Source organism: Microcebus murinus, chromosome 19 (genome assembly GCF_040939455.1).
Source record: "Microcebus murinus isolate Inina chromosome 19, M.murinus_Inina_mat1.0, whole genome shotgun sequence".
Classification (NCBI taxonomy): domain Eukaryota; kingdom Metazoa; phylum Chordata; class Mammalia; order Primates; family Cheirogaleidae; genus Microcebus; species Microcebus murinus.
The window spans coordinates 31,537,108-31,554,446 of record NC_134122.1 but is presented as its reverse complement, the minus strand read 5'-3'; the positions used below and the strand labels follow the sequence as shown (position 1 = coordinate 31,554,446).

At 59.4% G+C, this 17,339-nt stretch overlaps 1 protein-coding gene across 5 annotated transcripts; it reads right to left on the bottom strand.

Annotated features, from left to right (window-relative positions):
• Nucleotides 1-952: 952 nt before the first annotated feature.
• Nucleotides 953-12,435, bottom strand: LAT2 (linker for activation of T cells family member 2). 5 transcript variants are annotated; one of them, XM_012742216.3, is made up of 13 exons: nt 12,263-12,435; nt 8,686-8,797; nt 8,183-8,222; nt 6,085-6,128; nt 5,846-5,906; nt 5,581-5,618; nt 5,249-5,284; nt 5,135-5,165; nt 4,577-4,632; nt 3,693-3,749; nt 3,371-3,442; nt 2,999-3,149; nt 953-1,805 (listed from the first exon to the last, which is right to left on the bottom strand). In XM_012742216.3, exons 2-12 carry the CDS (start codon nt 8,774-8,776, stop codon nt 3,016-3,018), a joined length of 660 nt encoding a protein of 219 aa, XP_012597670.2. In that variant the 5' UTR covers nt 8,777-8,797; nt 12,263-12,435; the 3' UTR covers nt 953-1,805; nt 2,999-3,015. The 5 variants fall into 5 exon arrangements, with proteins under 5 accessions (XP_012597670.2, XP_012597669.2, XP_012597671.2 ...); XM_012742215.3 differs by having other exon boundaries at nt 8,686-8,805; nt 12,263-12,434; XM_012742217.3 differs by having other exon boundaries at nt 2,999-3,110; nt 8,686-8,805; nt 12,263-12,433.
• Nucleotides 12,436-17,339: the final 4,904 nt, after the last annotated feature.

Sequence of the window (17,339 nt, the reverse complement as noted above, 5' to 3'; positions counted from 1 at the left end):
CAGTGTTATCTATGCAGGGTCACCACCTACCACCAGCCTCACCCCCAGTTTCTTGTGAAGCCAACCCCAGGCATTGTTTTAGGATGGTGTCTTTCATGGGGCGGGGGAGACTGCTGTGCGTGGTGGTCTCCTATGGCAAGCTTTGATGGAAACACACTGTGTGTCCTGTGGGCTCCTGGATGAAGGGCCGTAGGGGTGGTTCCGTGTGTCGCGGCAGGTGGACAGGGCCTGTGCCCGTCTCATCCTCGTTATGGGTGGGTCCCAGACAGCTCCCGTGTCCTGGTCTGAACAGGGAGCAGCTGGAGCAGGCTCTCCCAAGCAACATCAGTCCCCCACCCAGGCCACATTTGAGTGGTGACACTAAACAGACATGGGAAAGGCACCAAGGTTACTGGCTTTTTGGGTTAAGGTTTCTGTTAAGGGTGGCAGGGAATTAAAAATAATTATAGCCCTTAAAAATGAAGGCATAGCACATACCTTCCCAATGTTACTTAATACCTGGGACCTCATAATGCCTGGGAGGTGAAGGGTTGATTATATCCCCAATTTGCAGGTAAGGACAGTGGGCCCAGAGAGCCACCTGGTTCCCGCGGCGGGGGACAGCAGAGGCAAGACTCCCCTGGTGTCTTCTCTCCAGTGCTGGAGTCCCCACAGCCCTGCACCTCCGCTCAGCCCTGAGCTCACGGTAGAGGCGCTTGTCTCTGAGCTTGTGAGGTCAGGACTTCAAGGTGTGAAGTGACAGTGGCCAAGAGTTGGGTTCCAGAGGCTTCTTCTAATTTCCTAACTTATGGTGTGATCTCTTCTCATGGGACCAGTCGGTGTGGGTGTCCTGGGAGGAGGGCTGTGCTCGGGCCTGCCTCCCTCTGGCCTCAGGGTCCCCTTCTCTTCAATAAGAGGCTTCGCTTCATTCCCTCAAAAGGTTTTTTACCTGAAGCAGACCCAGGAGAAGTGAGGCTCTTAAACTAAAGTGGTTTATTGAGATGTTTGGGTTGGAGGAGGCATGTTTCCCTGGCTGAGTTTCTGACTCAGAAGTTCCCCTCGGGTCCCCTGCTCCCCCTTAGCTGAGGCCCCCTGGGCAGAGGAGGATGCCGGCCAGTGAGGGGCTGCACTGCTGCTGAGGGGCCTCTGGCCGAGGTCCTGACCACACTGCTCCAGACTGATGCACTGTGGTCCACGGCAGATGCCATTTCCACGGAAGGGTCACAGGGTGGCTGTAGCCTCATTTCTTCCTGAGTGAACCGAGGCCCAAAGAAAGGCGAGGTCCCCATTCAAGGACAGAGGGAGAGCCGGGGCCCCGCCTAGCCAGGATGCTGAGGGTAACCACAGGTAATGCTTTGTAAGGTAAGTCTCTACCCAGAAGTTCAGAATATTAAATATGGCTCCACCTATATAAATTAACTGTACAAGATTATAGATCATAAAATCCCAGCAACTATCAACTTGGAATCCAAATCCAAAGCAAAAAGGACATAGCTACCAGTGTCAGACAATGTTTTAGACACGGGGACAGGGCTGCAGCTCGCCCTAAATCCTGGGCATCCACCATGGTGGCAACTGGGTCACCCCTGGCACCTGTCCAAGGAAGCCTCAGTTGGGAGTGGGGGGTGTATTTTTGGCAGTCCTACGAGTAACTGCCCCTCCCCAGGCTGCACCCTGTGGCCAGGTGGTCCTTAGGAGGTGTCAGTATCCCTTCTAGGTGCAGCCATGCAGGGGCCTAAAAGTTGAGCAGCTCTGGAAAGCCATCCTCAGGAGGCAACCGGCAGGTCCACAAGCTCAGTGGTACTCCAGCTGCCTCGCCTTGGCGCCTGCAGTGGAGAGGAAAAGAGTTTGTTAAAAGGAAAAGTTTGCCTTGGCCAGTATTTCGTTCCCTCGGGACCAGAGTGGCTCTTTGGGGTCTGCACTCAGCTGCCCTCCTGCCTCGGGGCGATCAGAACCCGCCCACCAAGCAGCCTCAGCTGGGTTTCTTAAATCCTGATCCCAGGCGGAGGCTGGGGCGGTCCTAGCCACCGGCCTTCAGAGCTGGGATGCCCTCTGCAGAGTGGCTGGCAGCCTTCTCCTGGACAGGTCCTGGGCCCGCGCTTACCCCCCCAGATCGGTCCTCGCCCCACACTCGGAAAGTTGCGTCAGGCCCTGAGTCAACTCCCTTCCGCCCTGACTCACTAGAACCCGGCGATGGATCGGGCCACTACGGCCTTTTGTCAGCCCACTGCGAATGCGGGCTGCAGTGTCCACGCCTCCTCTGCGCCCGATAGCATCTAGCTAGATAGGTCTCATCAGCCACTGCCCAGCCCAGCACTCCCCCCTGCAGCTTTTCCGTCCCCATGCTGTCATCTAAAAACCTTTGCAATCCCCCAGCTCCTGCCCTACTTCCTCTGCTCCCCTCTAAAGTGAAACTTGTTGAAGAAGTATCTGTACCACTGTCTTTGCACACAGACCTTCTTCCCACCATGTCACCAAAACTGCCCTTGTGACCGATGTCCACCTGCACTCAGCTCTGTCATCACCACCACCTTCTGTGCTTGGCTACACCCTCCCTGAGCCCTGTCACTGGTGCTTGTCCTGCTTCGGGCTTGGGAGGGGCCCCGGCTCAGCTGGGTCCTCTGCTCCCTCCCTCGGGGACTGTGGACCATCTGTGTGGTGGCAGTGCCCAGCTGTATCTCTAACCTGACCCTCTCCCGAGTTTGGGCTCAGATATCTCCCTGCCCGTGTCCTACCCCACCTGGATGGCCATCTTGAACTTAACACGTCCAAAACAAACCCCCAGCTTTCCCTACAAAACCTGCTCGCCAGTACCGCCCAGATCCAACAGCGATGCAGACTCGCAGCCCTCACCTCGGCCTCGCCCACACCCATCGATTCCTCCTTCCAAACGCTCTGGGACCTCTGCCCTCCCCAGCCCCAGACCCCAGTGTCGCCACCCCTGGCCAGGTGGCACCTGGTGCACCCTGCTCCTCCCGTGGATTGGGTGCCCGAGGCAGCAGGAGAGCGAGGACTGTACCTTCCTTCCGGCCTTTCCTAGGCTTCCCCGGCCACATCCCCATTCACGTAATCCGGTTCCCCGTCCTCCTCTGGGCTTCCCGGGGAGGGCGGTGCTTCTCGCCAGACGTGCTCTGCGGAGGGTTCACAGGGACACACCTGCCACTGTTCCCCTAGTGGGACACCGGGGCTCGGACCCTCAGACCGCACAAAGCAGCCAGCGGGAAGTGCCCAGGAGGCCGAGGTGACGGCTAAGGGAGCCCCGGCAAGGCTGGAGGCCTCTGCAGCTGCCGGTGCACAGGGGCTCCGCTGCAGGAGCAGCCGGCCCTGCTGGAGGGAAGCCCACCCGCCTGCCCACCGAGCCTGCTGCAGTGGCCCGCCCGCAGCCACCTACCCACGGCCCTCCTGGACTCGCGCCACTGGCGGATGGATGCCGAGTTCTGATAATCCTCACACTCCTCATTGTCTGCGGAAGAGCACAGAGACAGGGACTGGAGGAGGGGCGGCCACCGGCCAGTCCCCAGGGCCAGCGAGGAGTGGCGGCGGCTCCCCTCTGCAGAGGCCACCATCATGCCAGGTGGACACCCTCAACTCACTCCCACTTCGGCCAGGAGCTGATGGGGCTCCTCCCGGGACAGCAGGGGCGCCTCGTCACCCAAAGGCACCAGAGATAGCAGATGCGGGAGAACCTTTGGGCCCAAGCTGCGAGGCCTCACCTGAGGTCCTGGGCTTACAGATGAGCACGTTCTCGTAGGAATTGGTGTCGTCGTCGTCTGCCAAGGAGAGGGGAGAGGGCACGGGGTGTGGGTGGGCCCTGCAGGATGGCCTGGCTCGTCCTCCCTCCTCCGTCCTGCCCTCCCTTTGCAGACGACCTGTCCCGCCAAGCCCCAGCCCTCGGGGTCCCCCAGGGCCACGAGCCTTCTCTGGACAAGCTTCCTAATGGGCGCTGGCCTGGCCCCCACAGGCTCCACCCTGGGCTCCGTCTCTGTCCTCTGAGGTCCCATCTGAAAGCACTGGGGAGGGGGCCGTCACGGAGGGGGCTGGACTCCCCCAGACAGGGTGGGCAGGCTGGGGAGCACTCTGCTCAGGGACCCAGGCCGAGTGTGGCCCCTCAGAGCCTGGCACCCCGGCACCTCCCTGCACTGGGGAAGGTGAGCTCTGACACTGCCCTCACCCAGCGGTCCATCTGTGACAAAGGGGCTCCAAGAAATGAGCCCCCCAGTTCAGAAGTGGCCAGGGTGGGCGAGGACCTCCCGACACCTGCCCCAGCATGGCCCAGGCAGGAGCCAGGTCCCTGCACCCCTCAGTAGGCACCGTCCCCCTCGGTCTTCAGTTCCTCTTTCTACAGAGCAAAGGTGTTCAGAGCCTGCAGGGCGCGGCGCCCATCAGCAAGGCTGCCCCGGCCAGGGCCTTCCAGGGTCTCCCATCCGTGCTCGTCAGGGGCTGCCTGTCCTCCCTCGTCCACCCCCAGCTGCCCCTCTGGGTCCCTCCCCTGTGGCCCAGTCCACCCTCCCAGCGCCTCCACCCACACCTCCCACGCTGGTGGCAACCACCCTGCGGCCGAGCTGCCACGCCACTTCCTCCCAGCCCACCCCCTCACCTTCCGAGGGCTTGGGGAACCGCTCCCGGTCGTAATAGCACCTGGCAATGGGGTCTCTGGCCGAGAGAACAGACACAGCGCAGGTTGCGGGGCAGGCCCAAGGTCAGGGTGGGGGCCCTTAGGGGGACAGTGAGGCTAGGGCTGCTCTGGCCATCATTTGCCAGGGGGCCCAGGAGGCTCTGCCAGGGTCACCTGTCATCCCTTCACCCACACTTCCCTGCACTCCCAAGCCCTGGGGGCTGGAGAGGGTAGCCTGGCTCTGGCCACCCTGCTGTGTGACCTTAGGCCAGTCCCCTCCTGTCCTGGGCCAGGGTTTGCCCATCTGTGAGACAGGCGACCTCCCCTTCCTGCAGCGCATGTTTGGGTGACACAGGATGGGTCTCACCCACCCAACAACCCCACCCTCAGAGCAGGGCCATGTCCTGATCCCACAAAGCCATGGTCATGCTCCCGCTGGGACCCCCAGGGGCTGGGTTCTGGGCAGATGGCAGTTCCTAGACCAGGAAGCAGAGGTCAGGGGGCACAGAGGGCGGCCAGGGCCGGGACAAGGCCCCTCACATGTAGCCTGTATCCGATCCGTGTCTGCTTCCTGCAGGGCGAGGTGAGAATTAGGCCTGAGCTCCCGCGCTGTGGCCACCCCCAGACCCCCACCCCACCCGGAAGCCCACCTACCTTTGCGGAAGTTCTGGTACCTGCAGGACGCGGGATCTGGAAGAGAGGCCAGGCTCGTTGCTCCCCTCCACTGCCTGCCTCCCATCCGGCTTGGGCTCTGGCAGCCCAAGGGTGGGCTGGGTGTCCCCAGCGTTCCCACCTTGCAGGTGCTCCCTGTCCTCTCAGTGGGGGCTGTGTGTGTGTGAGGGCACCCCCCGCCCATGAGCCCACCCAGCCCAGCTTGTGGGTCTCTCCTGACCTCGGAGGACCCCCCTCCGCAGCGCCTGTACCACCAGGTGCTCACCTTAGTCCCACCCGAGCTGGCCCCGCCCCTGCCTCCCCTCATCACTCACCCTCCAGGTCAGGAGAGAACTGCAGCAGCTTCTCCTTCCTGCAGGGGTGCGGTAGGTGGGGGCTGAAGGAGGGAGAGGCCCCAGGGCTCCCGGGCTCTGAGGCCCAGACCACATCCCCCGCCCCCGGGAGCGGCCCTGGGGTCTGGGGAGGGAGCAAGGTCTTGGCCTGGGCTCAGCCAGGTAGGCCCCCCCCATGCCCTCCTTCTCATGGCTCCCTGTGGGGCTGCGACCCCCTTGGGGCCCAAGACGGGGAGCCCACTCCTACCTCGTGTGTGCCGCGTCAGAGACTGTGTCCACCAGGGGCCCCGGCCACGGATGCCCAACCACTGCGAAGGGCAAGGGGGTGTCGGCTGAGCCCCCAGGCCAGCCCGGCCAGCCCAGCCCCCTCACCCCTTCCCCTCACCAGACCAGGCCTGGCCATGGTGTCGGGGCGGTGGTGAAAGAAGGGACCTTGACAGGGACACTTCCGGCCCTGAGCCCAGCCCCTGGACCCTGCGGACTCACAGGAGTAGGTCTGGGCCACCGCAAAGCTCTGCCGGCTCTCTTGCCTGGGAACACACGGGCTGTGCTGAGCCAGGTCCTGGCCCCTCACAGCCCAGGGGACACAGGGGCAGGAGAGAGGGACAGAGAGGGGCGAGGAACAAGAGGAGGGACAGACCAGGGCTGTAGCCAGGAGGAACTGCCCCTCCAAGCCTCAGGCTCACAGTCCCCCTGGTGTCCCCATTCCCTGGACGGCCCCGACTGGGCCCACCCCTCACATGGGGCCCTGGGCTGCAGCCAGACCCATCCCCCACGACCTCAACTGGGCATGTGCTGCTGGGACCCCAACCCCGGAGCTGTCAGGGTCTGTAGCTAACACTGGGGAGGTGGCCCTGAGATTCTGGGGTGGAGGCAGCTGCTCAGGGACCCAGGGGTGACTTGGGGCAAATGATTTCAGCCAGGAATGACAAAGAGACTGCCCCCCACCTCCTGCCCCGGGAGAGTTTGCCATTCCTAGCAGAGCACACCCGCCAGGATGGGGAAAGTGCCAAGTAACTGGTGAGACAACTCGGCTTAGCAGGCTCAGCAAGGGACCTTGCCGTCCGTTGGCCTGTCCCTCTCCCTTTGAGACAGACCCCTGATTTTCACTTAGGCAGCCCCGCGCCCATCTAGAGCCTATATTTCCTAGCCTTCCTTACACCTAAGCATGGCCATGTGATTAAACTCTGATCCATGAAATGCAAACCAGGGTTGTTGATGTTTGTAAGAAATCTCCTTAAAGGGGGGCACTGCCAACTCGGGTGCACCCTTTGTATCCTTATCCCTTCTTTCTCCCTGCTGCTTGAAATGCTGAGATGAGGGCTGGAGCTCCAGCTGCCATCTTGAGCCATGAAGTGTTCTTGGGAATGGAAGATGCCATTAGAGATGGCGGAGCTGATCAGCTGATCATTAAAGGTTTTGGGCTCCTCTCTGGGCCAGAATGGGTCCCTGGCCTAGCCTTCCAGGAGCTCCTGGGGGACTGGGGGTCAGGCCGGCCTGATTTAGGACACAGTCAGACACAGCTTCCTGGAGGAGGTGATGCGGAAGCTGGGCTGTTGCCCATAGCAGCTGCCTCATGCAGACTGGCAGGATAGAACCGAGCAAGGTGAGAGCTTGAGAGGCAGGAAAAGGCATTCCAGGGAGGGGAACATCCAAGGCTCCAGTTCCACCTCCCGCATGGGGACATTTACCTTCTGGCCCTGACTGCCCGTGGCCCTGAGAGCAATCAGGGGCCCTGGTGGGCAGGGACTGAGGGAGAAGGGGAGGAGCCCGAGTAGGCACTGGGGAGCTTGCTGGCAGGCAGGTCAGGAGGCCAAGTGGCCAAAAGAGTCCAGAAAGGCCCAGCCCTGGCCTGGGGTGGGGTGGGGGCGGGGCAGGGATGGGAAGAATCTATTTTCAAATCTCACTGTGGTTTTTCAGTTGCAAAAGGAAATGAGGAAGTGTGTGTGTGTGTGTGTGTGTGTGTGTGTGTGTGTGTGTGTGTTTGTACACTCTGGCCTGCCTGGGGTACACGCAAGTGCTGTGCTGCACGTGTGAGAAGTGCATGTGTGGCGGTCTCGGGTCTCCGGGCCCACAGCCATTCGGTCTCTGAAGCAAAGGGCACGAGCGGCCGCTGCCATCATGCCCAGGGCTGCTCTTGGGCTCCAGCCCCTGTCCCCGGTCTGCAGCGTCCGGCACACTGACGCTCCCGGGGACTTCCCACGGCCCTCCCTGCCCCCATGGGACGCGCCCACAGCCTCTCCTGAGCGTCTCCAGGGGGTTCTCGGGCGAGGCTCACATTTCACTCTGTGCCCCTGTCTCTGTCTGCCCTGTTGCACTGGCAGGGCATGCTCCTCCGTCTGTCCCTGCGCTGGGGTCGGAGGGAGGCTGATGACACAGGTGCCCGGACCTCCTGAGGGGCTCGTGGGCACTGCTGGAGTGGCCAGCCCAACAGCCCAGGTGTCCCCCCCCCCCGTCCCAGACTGTGGCAGGGCCTGGACAGCCCCTCTCCTCCCTGACTGCTGGGGACCCGCCAGACCCCGGAATGGTGAGGGACGAGGGATGGGGTGCTGGGAATGCCCTTGGGGACTCTGTGGCAACTCACAGACTTCTCTGCTCATAGATTTTCTCGGACCTCTTTGCACCTGCAAGAACAGGCTGGGGTTAGCACTGGCCAGGAGCCAGAGGCCTGAGTGGGGTCCGAGGCCCCCCACGTCTTGTCGCCCCTGTGCCCTCGGCAGGCCTCAGGCAGGACTGAGGCCAGAGAGCTCACAGCAGCTAAGTGGACAGACAGCCCCCAACCAGGGGGGCCACCTGGCATTGAAAGGGTATTTGTTCACCATTTTTTAAAGAGAGGAGAGCTTAGAAAATGTAGGTGCTGGGCACGGGGTCCAGCCCCAGACACTGCCTTAGTCCAGCGAAGCTAAAGCCCCAGGGCGAACCAAACCCACTGCATTCAGGGGCAGTTTGGGGCCACCGGCGCCCTTGGGGCCACCTCTCCAGGCCCATCAGACTGCTGCTTCTGACCACAGCCAGGTCGTCCCCCAAGAGGATCTTGGGGACACCCCGTGCCCGCCTTCCCCCCTCACGACCCCAGCACCTCCTTACCTGGGCGGGAGCAGCGCACACACAGGCTGGCGGCCACCCCCAGCAGCAGCAGCGCCACCCCGGGCCACAGCAGCTCGGTCCCCGAGCTCATGTCTGCTCCTGGCGTCCCCTCCTGCAGCACTACGATGGGGGCACAGGTGAGCAGGGGCTGCGCCTCCAGGGATCTCGCCCCACACTCAGGTCCCCGACCCCACCATGCCCCGAGGCCCCGCAGCCCAGCTCAGCTGCAGCAGCGCCGCCTTTCCCCTGCTCCCGCCGGGGACCCCGAACCAGCACCCCTGACCCCATCCTGACCCCTGGCCATGGCCACTCTTGGTAAGTGCTGGAAGGTCCTGGGGGCCGCACGCAGCACCGCACACACACGCACATGCACGGTCCCATGCACACTCGCTCAATCTGGACAACCCCACGGGGTTCACCCTGCTTCATAAACTGAGAAACTGAGGCCAGAGAGCTCACAGCAGCTAAGTGCACAGACAGGATCCCAGCCCCAGGCCTTCTGCGAATCCACCTTGACTCCCTGAGGTCAGAGTCCATAGTCCCTGCCTGCACAGGACTCCCCAGTGCCCCCATCAACCTAGAGCACCTGAGGGCTTTTCTCTGCCTCCTGGGGGACCTAGGAATGGGATTTGCATCCCTAAACCATCTGTGAAGTCAGGGAAGGCTTCTTGGAGGAGGTGGCCTGAGGGCATGAGCTGGGACAACAGGCCAGGCTGGAGAGAGGACGATCTGGGGAGAAGGGACCCTGAGCCCTGCTGGCACTGGGCCAGCTTCCTGGGGGCCGGGTCGTGATGGCCAGGCCTCAGAGAAGCCACACGCAGCCGCATGGCCTGGCCTGGGGAACGGAAGCCCAGCCCTCTCGAGGGGGCTTCCAACAAGAACAGGTACAACTGTGAAGAGACTCGTCCTCCTCATGATGGCTGGGGACACGGCTGAGGGTGACGGGTCTCTGAGGACGCTCAGGAGTGCGTCTGCTCGGCGCTCGCCCGTCCTCCTGCCTCGGCCAGTGGGGGAAGGTCCCCCATGCCACGGCCAGGGACGGTGGGGCTGGGAGCCGAGGCAGGACTGCAGAAGGGGTGCTCCGTGCTGCCGCCTCCTGTGCCGTCCCCCTCACCCGCCTTGTGACCTTGGACAAGGCTCAGAACCTCTCCAGGCCCCTGAGCCACCTGGTGATGCTGACAAGGAATCCCCAGCCGGGGCCTGTCACAGAGAAGCCCCTCCCCAAAAGCCAGTGAGTCAGTGGGAACAAGTGAATGCCCCGATCCTGTGACCCGCACGACCAACGTCACCCCAGGATGTTGTCTGGAGGGAGCTCCGCTCCCCCTGCCCCTCCCCCGACTCACCTGCTGCCCAAGGTGGGCCCCCCGCCAGCCCCTCTGCCACAGCCCTCGGCTATCTTGGTCTGTGTGAACTTGGAGCACCTGGTCTTGGAGGGAGGACTCCTGGGATTGGATCCTGCCTATGCCTGGGAGCCTCCGAGCCTCAGTTTCCTCATCTATGAAATAGGAATGAGTCTAGTGCTTTCCTCAAAGGGTGGTTGGTGTGATAAGTGGCCCGGCCTGGCTCACAGTCACTCTCTTCCTGGAGAGACCTGCCGGGGTCTTATTTATGGCCGGCTGGTTTGGATGCCTCCCTCACTCTACAGACCCTCGACATCTCTGTCCTTTGGTCAGGACAGCGACTCTGCTCCCCAAATGGATGCAGGCACGGGCGGGTCACACACAGGTGTGACAGCCGAGACGTTGTCCAGCACCAGCCAACTCCAGAGTCCACTTAAGCCCCCAGGAGCAAGGCTGGCTCTCGGCCCGACATTCCAGACCCTTCCAGGGCACTCTCCTTCCCGGGGTGGACGGTCCTCTGCCCAGAGGCCCCGACACCCAGAGGCCCTCCTGCCTCCTGGAGGCTGCCATCCTGGGACGAGCGGGACCCCTGCCCCCCCCCCCAGGCTGCGCAGGGCGAGGGGCAGGCCTGTCTGGTAGACTCATCCCTTCTCGAGATGCCGTGTGTAGCACAGGGCTGGGCCCTGGCTGGGCATGACCACCGTGAGCCCTGTCCCTGGAGGTCCCTAAGGCCCAGAGCAGTGGGAAGGGGCGGCAGGGTGGCCTGCTGGGTCCGGGGTTGGCTGAGCGGCCCGCAGTGAACACGGTGGAGAGCTTGGCCGGAGCCTGCCTGCCTGGCTGGCCCCAGACACACGCAGGCCTGCGCCACAGGGGCCAAGGTGTGGGGACCCCGGGAGGGGCCAGGGCCTGAGGGGAGCCAGGGCCGACGCATGGGGCACCTCTGCGACAGGCTCTGTGGCCTGTGCATGGCAGCACGTGTGAGACCCCCGAACCCAGCCCCCCTTGTCCAAGGGAGTAAAGGGAGGCTCAGAGATGCAGACAGTGTTCTGGGTCACACAGCGAGAGACGCACAGAGCCAGGATCCACGCCCATGCAGGCCGGCCACAAATGCCACAAGCCTTCTCCCACTTTTATATTAAATTTGAAAAAGTCATGAACTAGTTTTGAAAATGGAGACTGAAATTTAACAAACACTCTTGTGTCTGCCCCAAACTGAATAAGTTCTGCCTCTGTCTCTCTCACTCTCGCTCCCACCCGGGTTCTGAAAGCAGGTGGGGGAGGAGCTGGGCCCCCCAGGAGAGGCCCCGGTGTTCCCCAGAAGGCCCCAAGGGGCCGGCAGGGCTGGGCGGGGAGGGGAGCGAGGCGGCTGCCACCGGCAGTTCTCAGGCCGAAATAGCAGAAAGGGAAGTGGGCAGTTTCCATTTGAACAAGGTTTGCGAAGGTCTGGCTTCGGGGAAGTTCGGGCCAGGCTGAGCGTTGGAGCCTCGGAGACCACCCTGTCCAATCCCCCAGACCTCCCCATGCTGTGGATGGGGAAACTGAAGCCCAGTGGGGCGGTAGGCAGACAGGGCGGTGAAGTGAGAGGTGGACCCCAGCTGGAAGCCCTGTCCATTGGGCTTCATGTGAGGCTGGCCGGGGGCCCTCCGAGGGGGCTGTCGGGAGGGAAAGGGGGCAACGGGGCCCAAGCAGTGATGCAGATGGTGAAGGCAGGGTGGCTGGGGCCTGCCAGCCAGACCACCTGTCACAGAGCCAGGCACAAGGAGCCCCCAGGGCCTGCGGCAGTTGGCCCCTCAGAGCCCCGGGAGAGTGGCAGGTGGCCAGAGGCTAGGTGGGGGCGGAAGGGACAGTAGCTTCCCCCTGCCTGGGGCAAGACCTGGGCACACGGACCGGCCTGCAGAGTCTCACCCTCACCCGCAGCCCTGTGGCAGGGGTGTTATGTCCCATTTTGCAGATGAAAAAACTGAGGCTCATGGCCCAGGTGGCTGTTTTCCTGGCTCCCGGCAGCCCCTTGCCAGGCTCTTGCAGTGACAGGACCACCCCGGGGGCTTCCTGGCTGTGCAGGCTGGGCTGGGGGAGGCAAAAGAGGATGGGGCTCCAGAAACAGGCTGCTCGGAGAGGGCTGCAGGTCGGGGCGCCAAGGCAGGAGTGGGGCCAGGCGGGGGCTGCCCTGTGGGGTTGGGGGCAGCCTCAGGGCCCCGCCTTGGGCCGGGCTCCGGGCGCTCCTAGGAAAGGCTTACCTGAGGGTCGAGGGCTCCTCACTGCGGCCACCCCATCCTGCACCCACACACCTGCAGCGCCACACACACTGGCGGGCAGCGGGCAGCGGGCAGGCGACAGGCTTCCTGTCAGCCCTGAGTCACCCGCACATCCGCTGCTGTGCCGGACAGACGCGGCTACAAACAGATGGGGCGGGGGCGGGGAGAGTCAGAAACAGGCTCAGAGAGAACAGGAAGACGTGGACACACACGTAAACACAGAAAGTGACACAGAGAGGAACAGAGTCACGCACCGAGGGACGGGGAGAAGGAGAACGAAACGGAGGCGCTCACACAGACACACCTGGGCAGAACAAGCAGGAAGGACACACGTGCAGAAACCCACGCCCCACTGAAGACCGCGCAGAGGGAGAGACCCCATGGCAGGGACAGAGAGGGACAGGTAGAGACTGAGCCTGAGATGGACCAAGAGACACAGAGACAGACACACAGGCTGTCAGAGTCCCAGAGGAGGAGACAGACAGACACAGACACAAAGGACATGGGACATGGGTGGGCAGGGACAGAGACCAGTGGGACAGCGGCCAATGCACACTCGGGTGGAGCAGACGGAACAAACCACCACAAAAGATGGCCTCGTGCGCCAGAGGCAGCAGGACGGGAGGAAGGACAGCCCAGCCCAGCTTGTCCCCGCCTGGGAGCCCTGTCACCCCCATTCGCAGTCGAGGCTCCTGGCTCAAGGGAGGACAGGCTCGGATCGTAGCCACATCTGTCCAGTGCCACCCGTGTGCCCAGTCCTGGCCCCCGGGTGTCCCCAGTCTCCACAGAGGTGAGGGTGGAGCGAGACAGTCCTGGCACCTGGGAGAGGTCACTAAACGCACCCAGCGAGTCGTGCTGGGCCTCGTGCTACTGGTCACTGAGCAACTTGCATCCCATGGCATCCCACCTGCTGGAGACACCTGCAGGGAAGAGCAGGAGGGTGTGGCACTTCAGAAGCCAGGCCCCCAGCCCGGGACTCCTGGAGGCCTGGGACCCCAACCCTGGTCTCCTTTGGGCCGGGGGCTGGGCTTCTATTTCAGCCCTTGTTGCGGGCAGGCAAGGTAGCAGCACAGACGGGTGGCTGGGCCGCACTGCTGCCACCCTGTGGGCAAGGAGGGCAGTGCATGCCCCGCCTCCTGTGGTGGAACTGGGACAAGGCCATCAGCTCCCAGATCTGTGCTGTGCAAGTAACACCACGCCCCCTCGTTCTGCCACACGGTGACAGGTAGGAAGACAGAGGCTCCTGGAGGCGAGGCTGGATTTGAACCCAGACATCAAAGGCTGTCCTCCTCAAAGGGACCCCTTGTTTTGCCTGGCCCTTCCTCACAATGGGCACAAGCCTGCATGGGCCTCCCCCAGCCCTGGACTGTGCGCCTGGCCCCGGCCACCTGCTCTGCCCCCGCTTCCTCCCAGGCCTGTGCACTGGGAGGTGCTGGAGAGGGGTGACCTCTGGCCACGGCCAAGTCAGGGGTCCACCCATAGTGGGGCCGACGGACCAGTTTAGACCCACCATGGGCCCATTTTCCCAGCCACAAAACAAGGGAGTTGTCAACCCCAGGACACTTAGTGGTTGGACCTGAGTGGAAGGAGGACATGCTCCGTCTATCTGGTCAATTCACATAGTCTCCAAGCCTCAGCCACCATTCAGCTGTGAATTTGAAAATAAACTTTAAAAAAACTGGGTGTTCGGCCAGGCATGGTGGCCCACGCCTGTAATCCTTATCCTAGCACTCTGGGAGGTGGTGGCGGGAGGATTGCTTGAGGTCAGGAGTTCAAGACCAGCCTGAGCAAGAGTAAGACCCCCATCTCTACTATAAATAAAAAGAAATTAGCCAAACAATTAAAAATAGAAAAAATTGGCTGGGCATGGTGGCTGCATGTCTGTAGTCCCAGCTACTCGGGAGGCTGAGGCAGGAGGATCGCTTGAGCCCAGGAATTTGAGGTTGCTGTGAGCTAGGCTGACGCTGCAGCACTCTAGCCCAGGCAAGAGAGTGAGACTGTCTCCAAAAAAATAACCCCCAAAAACTGGGTGTTCATGTCCAGTTGTATAAATGCTAGTACACTTAGGTTTTTATAACAACTCAATAGTTTTTAGTATATTACATTTTTTAAAACTGTGATAAAATATACATGGTATAACATAAGATTTACCATTTTAACCATTTTAAAGTATGCATTCAGGGGCATTAATTACATTCAATGCTATGCAACCATTGCCACTATTTCTAAAACTTTTTCATCACCAAACAGGGCTTTTCAGTTCACAGCTGAGTGAACAGTGCACATCTGTGCACATTTGTTATAGAAGCAAGATACCGAGAATAATGCAAGAGCTCTAAACAATTCTGGGGGCCATAATCCCAGCACTTTGGGAGGCTGAGGTGGGAATATCTCTTGAGGTCAGGAGTTTGAGACCAGCCTGGGCAACATATCAAGAACCCAGTATCTATAAAAAATAGAAAAATTAGCCAGGAGCAGTAGTGCACACCTGTAGTCCCAGCAACTCGTGAGGCTGAGGCAGGAGGATTGCTTGAGCCCAGGAATTGGAAGCTGCAGTGAGCTATGATGATGCCACTGCACTCTAGCCTGGGGACAGAGGAAGACCTGGAAGACCATTTCTAAAAAAACCCAGTTCTGGGGCTGAGAATCTTCCAGGGTCATACATGTCTTAAAGCATCAAGAAAGCTATTGATTTTCTATTTTTTCTTTTTTTTTTTTGAGACAGAGTCTCGCTCTGTTGTCCTCGCTCTTGCTCAGGCTGGTCTTGAACACCTAACCTCAAGCGATCCTTCAGCCTCGGCCTTCCAGAGTGCTAGGATTACAGGCATGAGCCACCATGCTCGGCCAGCTATTGATTTTCTTAAGAAAAATGTACCTCAGGAACCCATTTACCCTTCTGCCTCCCCCCACCTAAGTAATTGCTTTTTGTTATGTGTATTTAGAAAGTATTTAATTTTGTATGTGAAGAAAGTACCATGTTGTACGTAAGCACTTGGGGCTTATCTTCCACCTCTTAGCGTTGCTATGGTCCGCCAGTGTCGAGTGAGGCATTATTCCTTCAGCCTGTGGCATGATAGTCCGTTATCTCAATATGGTTTCTCTCTAGCTCTATCAGACATCAAATTGGTTTCAGTGTTGCTGCTGTGCATGTTATTTCTCTTGGGCACATAGCCGGGAGGGGAGCCCCCGGGGTGCAGAGTATGGGAATGTTCAGTTAATTTCCAAAGTGGCTGTACCTGTTTACACCCTCACCTGTAATATGCAAGACACCCACAAACCTTCCAGCAACTGGCTCATCAGGCTTTTTGATTTTTGCCATTTCAATGGGTATAAAATAGTTTTCCATTTCCTTGAAGCCTTATTAACAACTCCTTGATCACTCATGAGGCTTAGGCATTGTTTTTTGGCCATACTTCATCTTTTGTGAAATACTTTGCTTTCTTCTTACGGATTTGTAGGAACTCTACATATATCCATCGTCTTTTTTCAATTTGTAACTTGTTTTTCCATTTCGTGCTTTGATAAAATGTCTTTTAAAAAAAATCTGGTGAGCATATTCCTAACTTCAATAGAGTACGAGGCATGAGAAAGGCTTCTACCGATTCCAAGGAATCCTGGTGCTATCATGGAATTTCTGGTGTGCCTCTCTCCCCATCTTGCTGAGGAGGGCTGGGCCATGTACTGCCTCCCACGGCACAGGAACCGGCAAGTACAGGAAACGAGTTTTCTCCAGGCCAGAATACCGAGAGCCTATTACTGTGAAATGGTGCACTTTTATCTGTATGATTTAACATTTTACAGAGTCAGAGGGTGGCTCCAGATGGCAGACGAGGCTTAGCAGTAGGTTATAATTAAGTGCCTAGTCTTTGTTATTTTGGTTCACTTTCAAACCAAAAACTTGCAAAGGGCGGACTCTAAGGTCATGGTTGCTTCCTAAGTGAGAAAGTGACTCAAAACACCTCAACATCGTTAAAGGTTGGTCGAAACACAAAACGAAGAGCAAAGCTTCTCACCAAAGAAACAAAACCAAAGGTGGCCAGAGACAGCCCCACTTCGTTACAGAAGCCCAGAGAGCCTGGCCCTTGCCCCTCTGTGCGAGGACTTCCTTTAAGGCGGACATTTCAGGCTGCTTCACCACCCTACACAGCAGGAAAACCCAAGTTCTGGGTTAATTAATTAGCTCTTCTCTGTTAAGTAATCTCCCTCCACCGAGAAAGCCAGGCTGTTCCCTGGAAATCACGAATTGAGAGTGGACGCCAGATAACAGTCCCAACACCTCCCCCTCCTTACCCAGCAGCACCTGCCACCTCTTTCCTTCCTGCCTCCTGCTAAGACCTCCGAGAAGCAGCAAGAGTTCTGAGTCACGACGGAAAACCCAGGTTTCTGGAAGTCGGCTGTGGACACGTTTCCCTTCCTAGGCTCTGGAGCCCAAACCACAGGAAGCTGCTGTCAAAAGTGAGTCAACAAGTAACAGGCCTGGGAGAAACAATCCCACCCTGCCAAAACGGATGCAAGGACATTCTTTAGAAAGGGTCTCACTTGGCACACCATGAAGTTTTGGTTCTCTTTAGTCAGTTTTAGAACAGGAGAGAGAAGCCAGGTACCAGCTACCTGCCTAAACCCTTCTCAGGAACACTGACATGGCTGGCGCAAATTTTTACAAAAATGACTCTCTTGGCCGGGCGTGGTGGCTCCTATCTGTAATCCTAGCACTCTGGGAGGCTGAGGCGGGAGGATCACTCAAGATCAGGAGTTCAAGACCAGCCTGAGCAAGAATGAGAACCCGTTTCTACTAAAAATAAAGAAATAAGCTGCACAACTAAAATTATATAGAAAAACAAACAAAAAAATAACACAACTCTCTCCATCCACCCACTCATCTTGGGACATACGTACCGTTAATCTAGTTACTTACGGATGGGAGGCAGGTACCGAAAAGCTTTATGTATCTACCTGCCAAGGGAATGGTGCTTGTCGTGAGAAGTAACCTTTGCACAGCTACAGCAACGTTCAGGGAGGTCAGGAGAGCGCTGCACAAGCTCCTCTTCAGTATTAGAAA

Coding starts and splice junctions, on each gene's coding strand:
- LAT2 (XM_012742216.3), bottom strand. CDS start 8,776: ATGAGCTCGGGGACCGAGCTGCTGTGGCCCGGGGTGGCGCTGCTGCTG. Junction 5,619..5,845: donor TCTGACGCGGCACACACGAG/GTAGGAGTGGGC, acceptor GCACCCCTGCAG/GAAGGAGAAGCTGCTGCAGT. Junction 5,166..5,248: donor GTACCAGAACTTCCGCAAAG/GTAGGTGGGCTT, acceptor CTCGCCCTGCAG/GAAGCAGACACGGATCGGAT.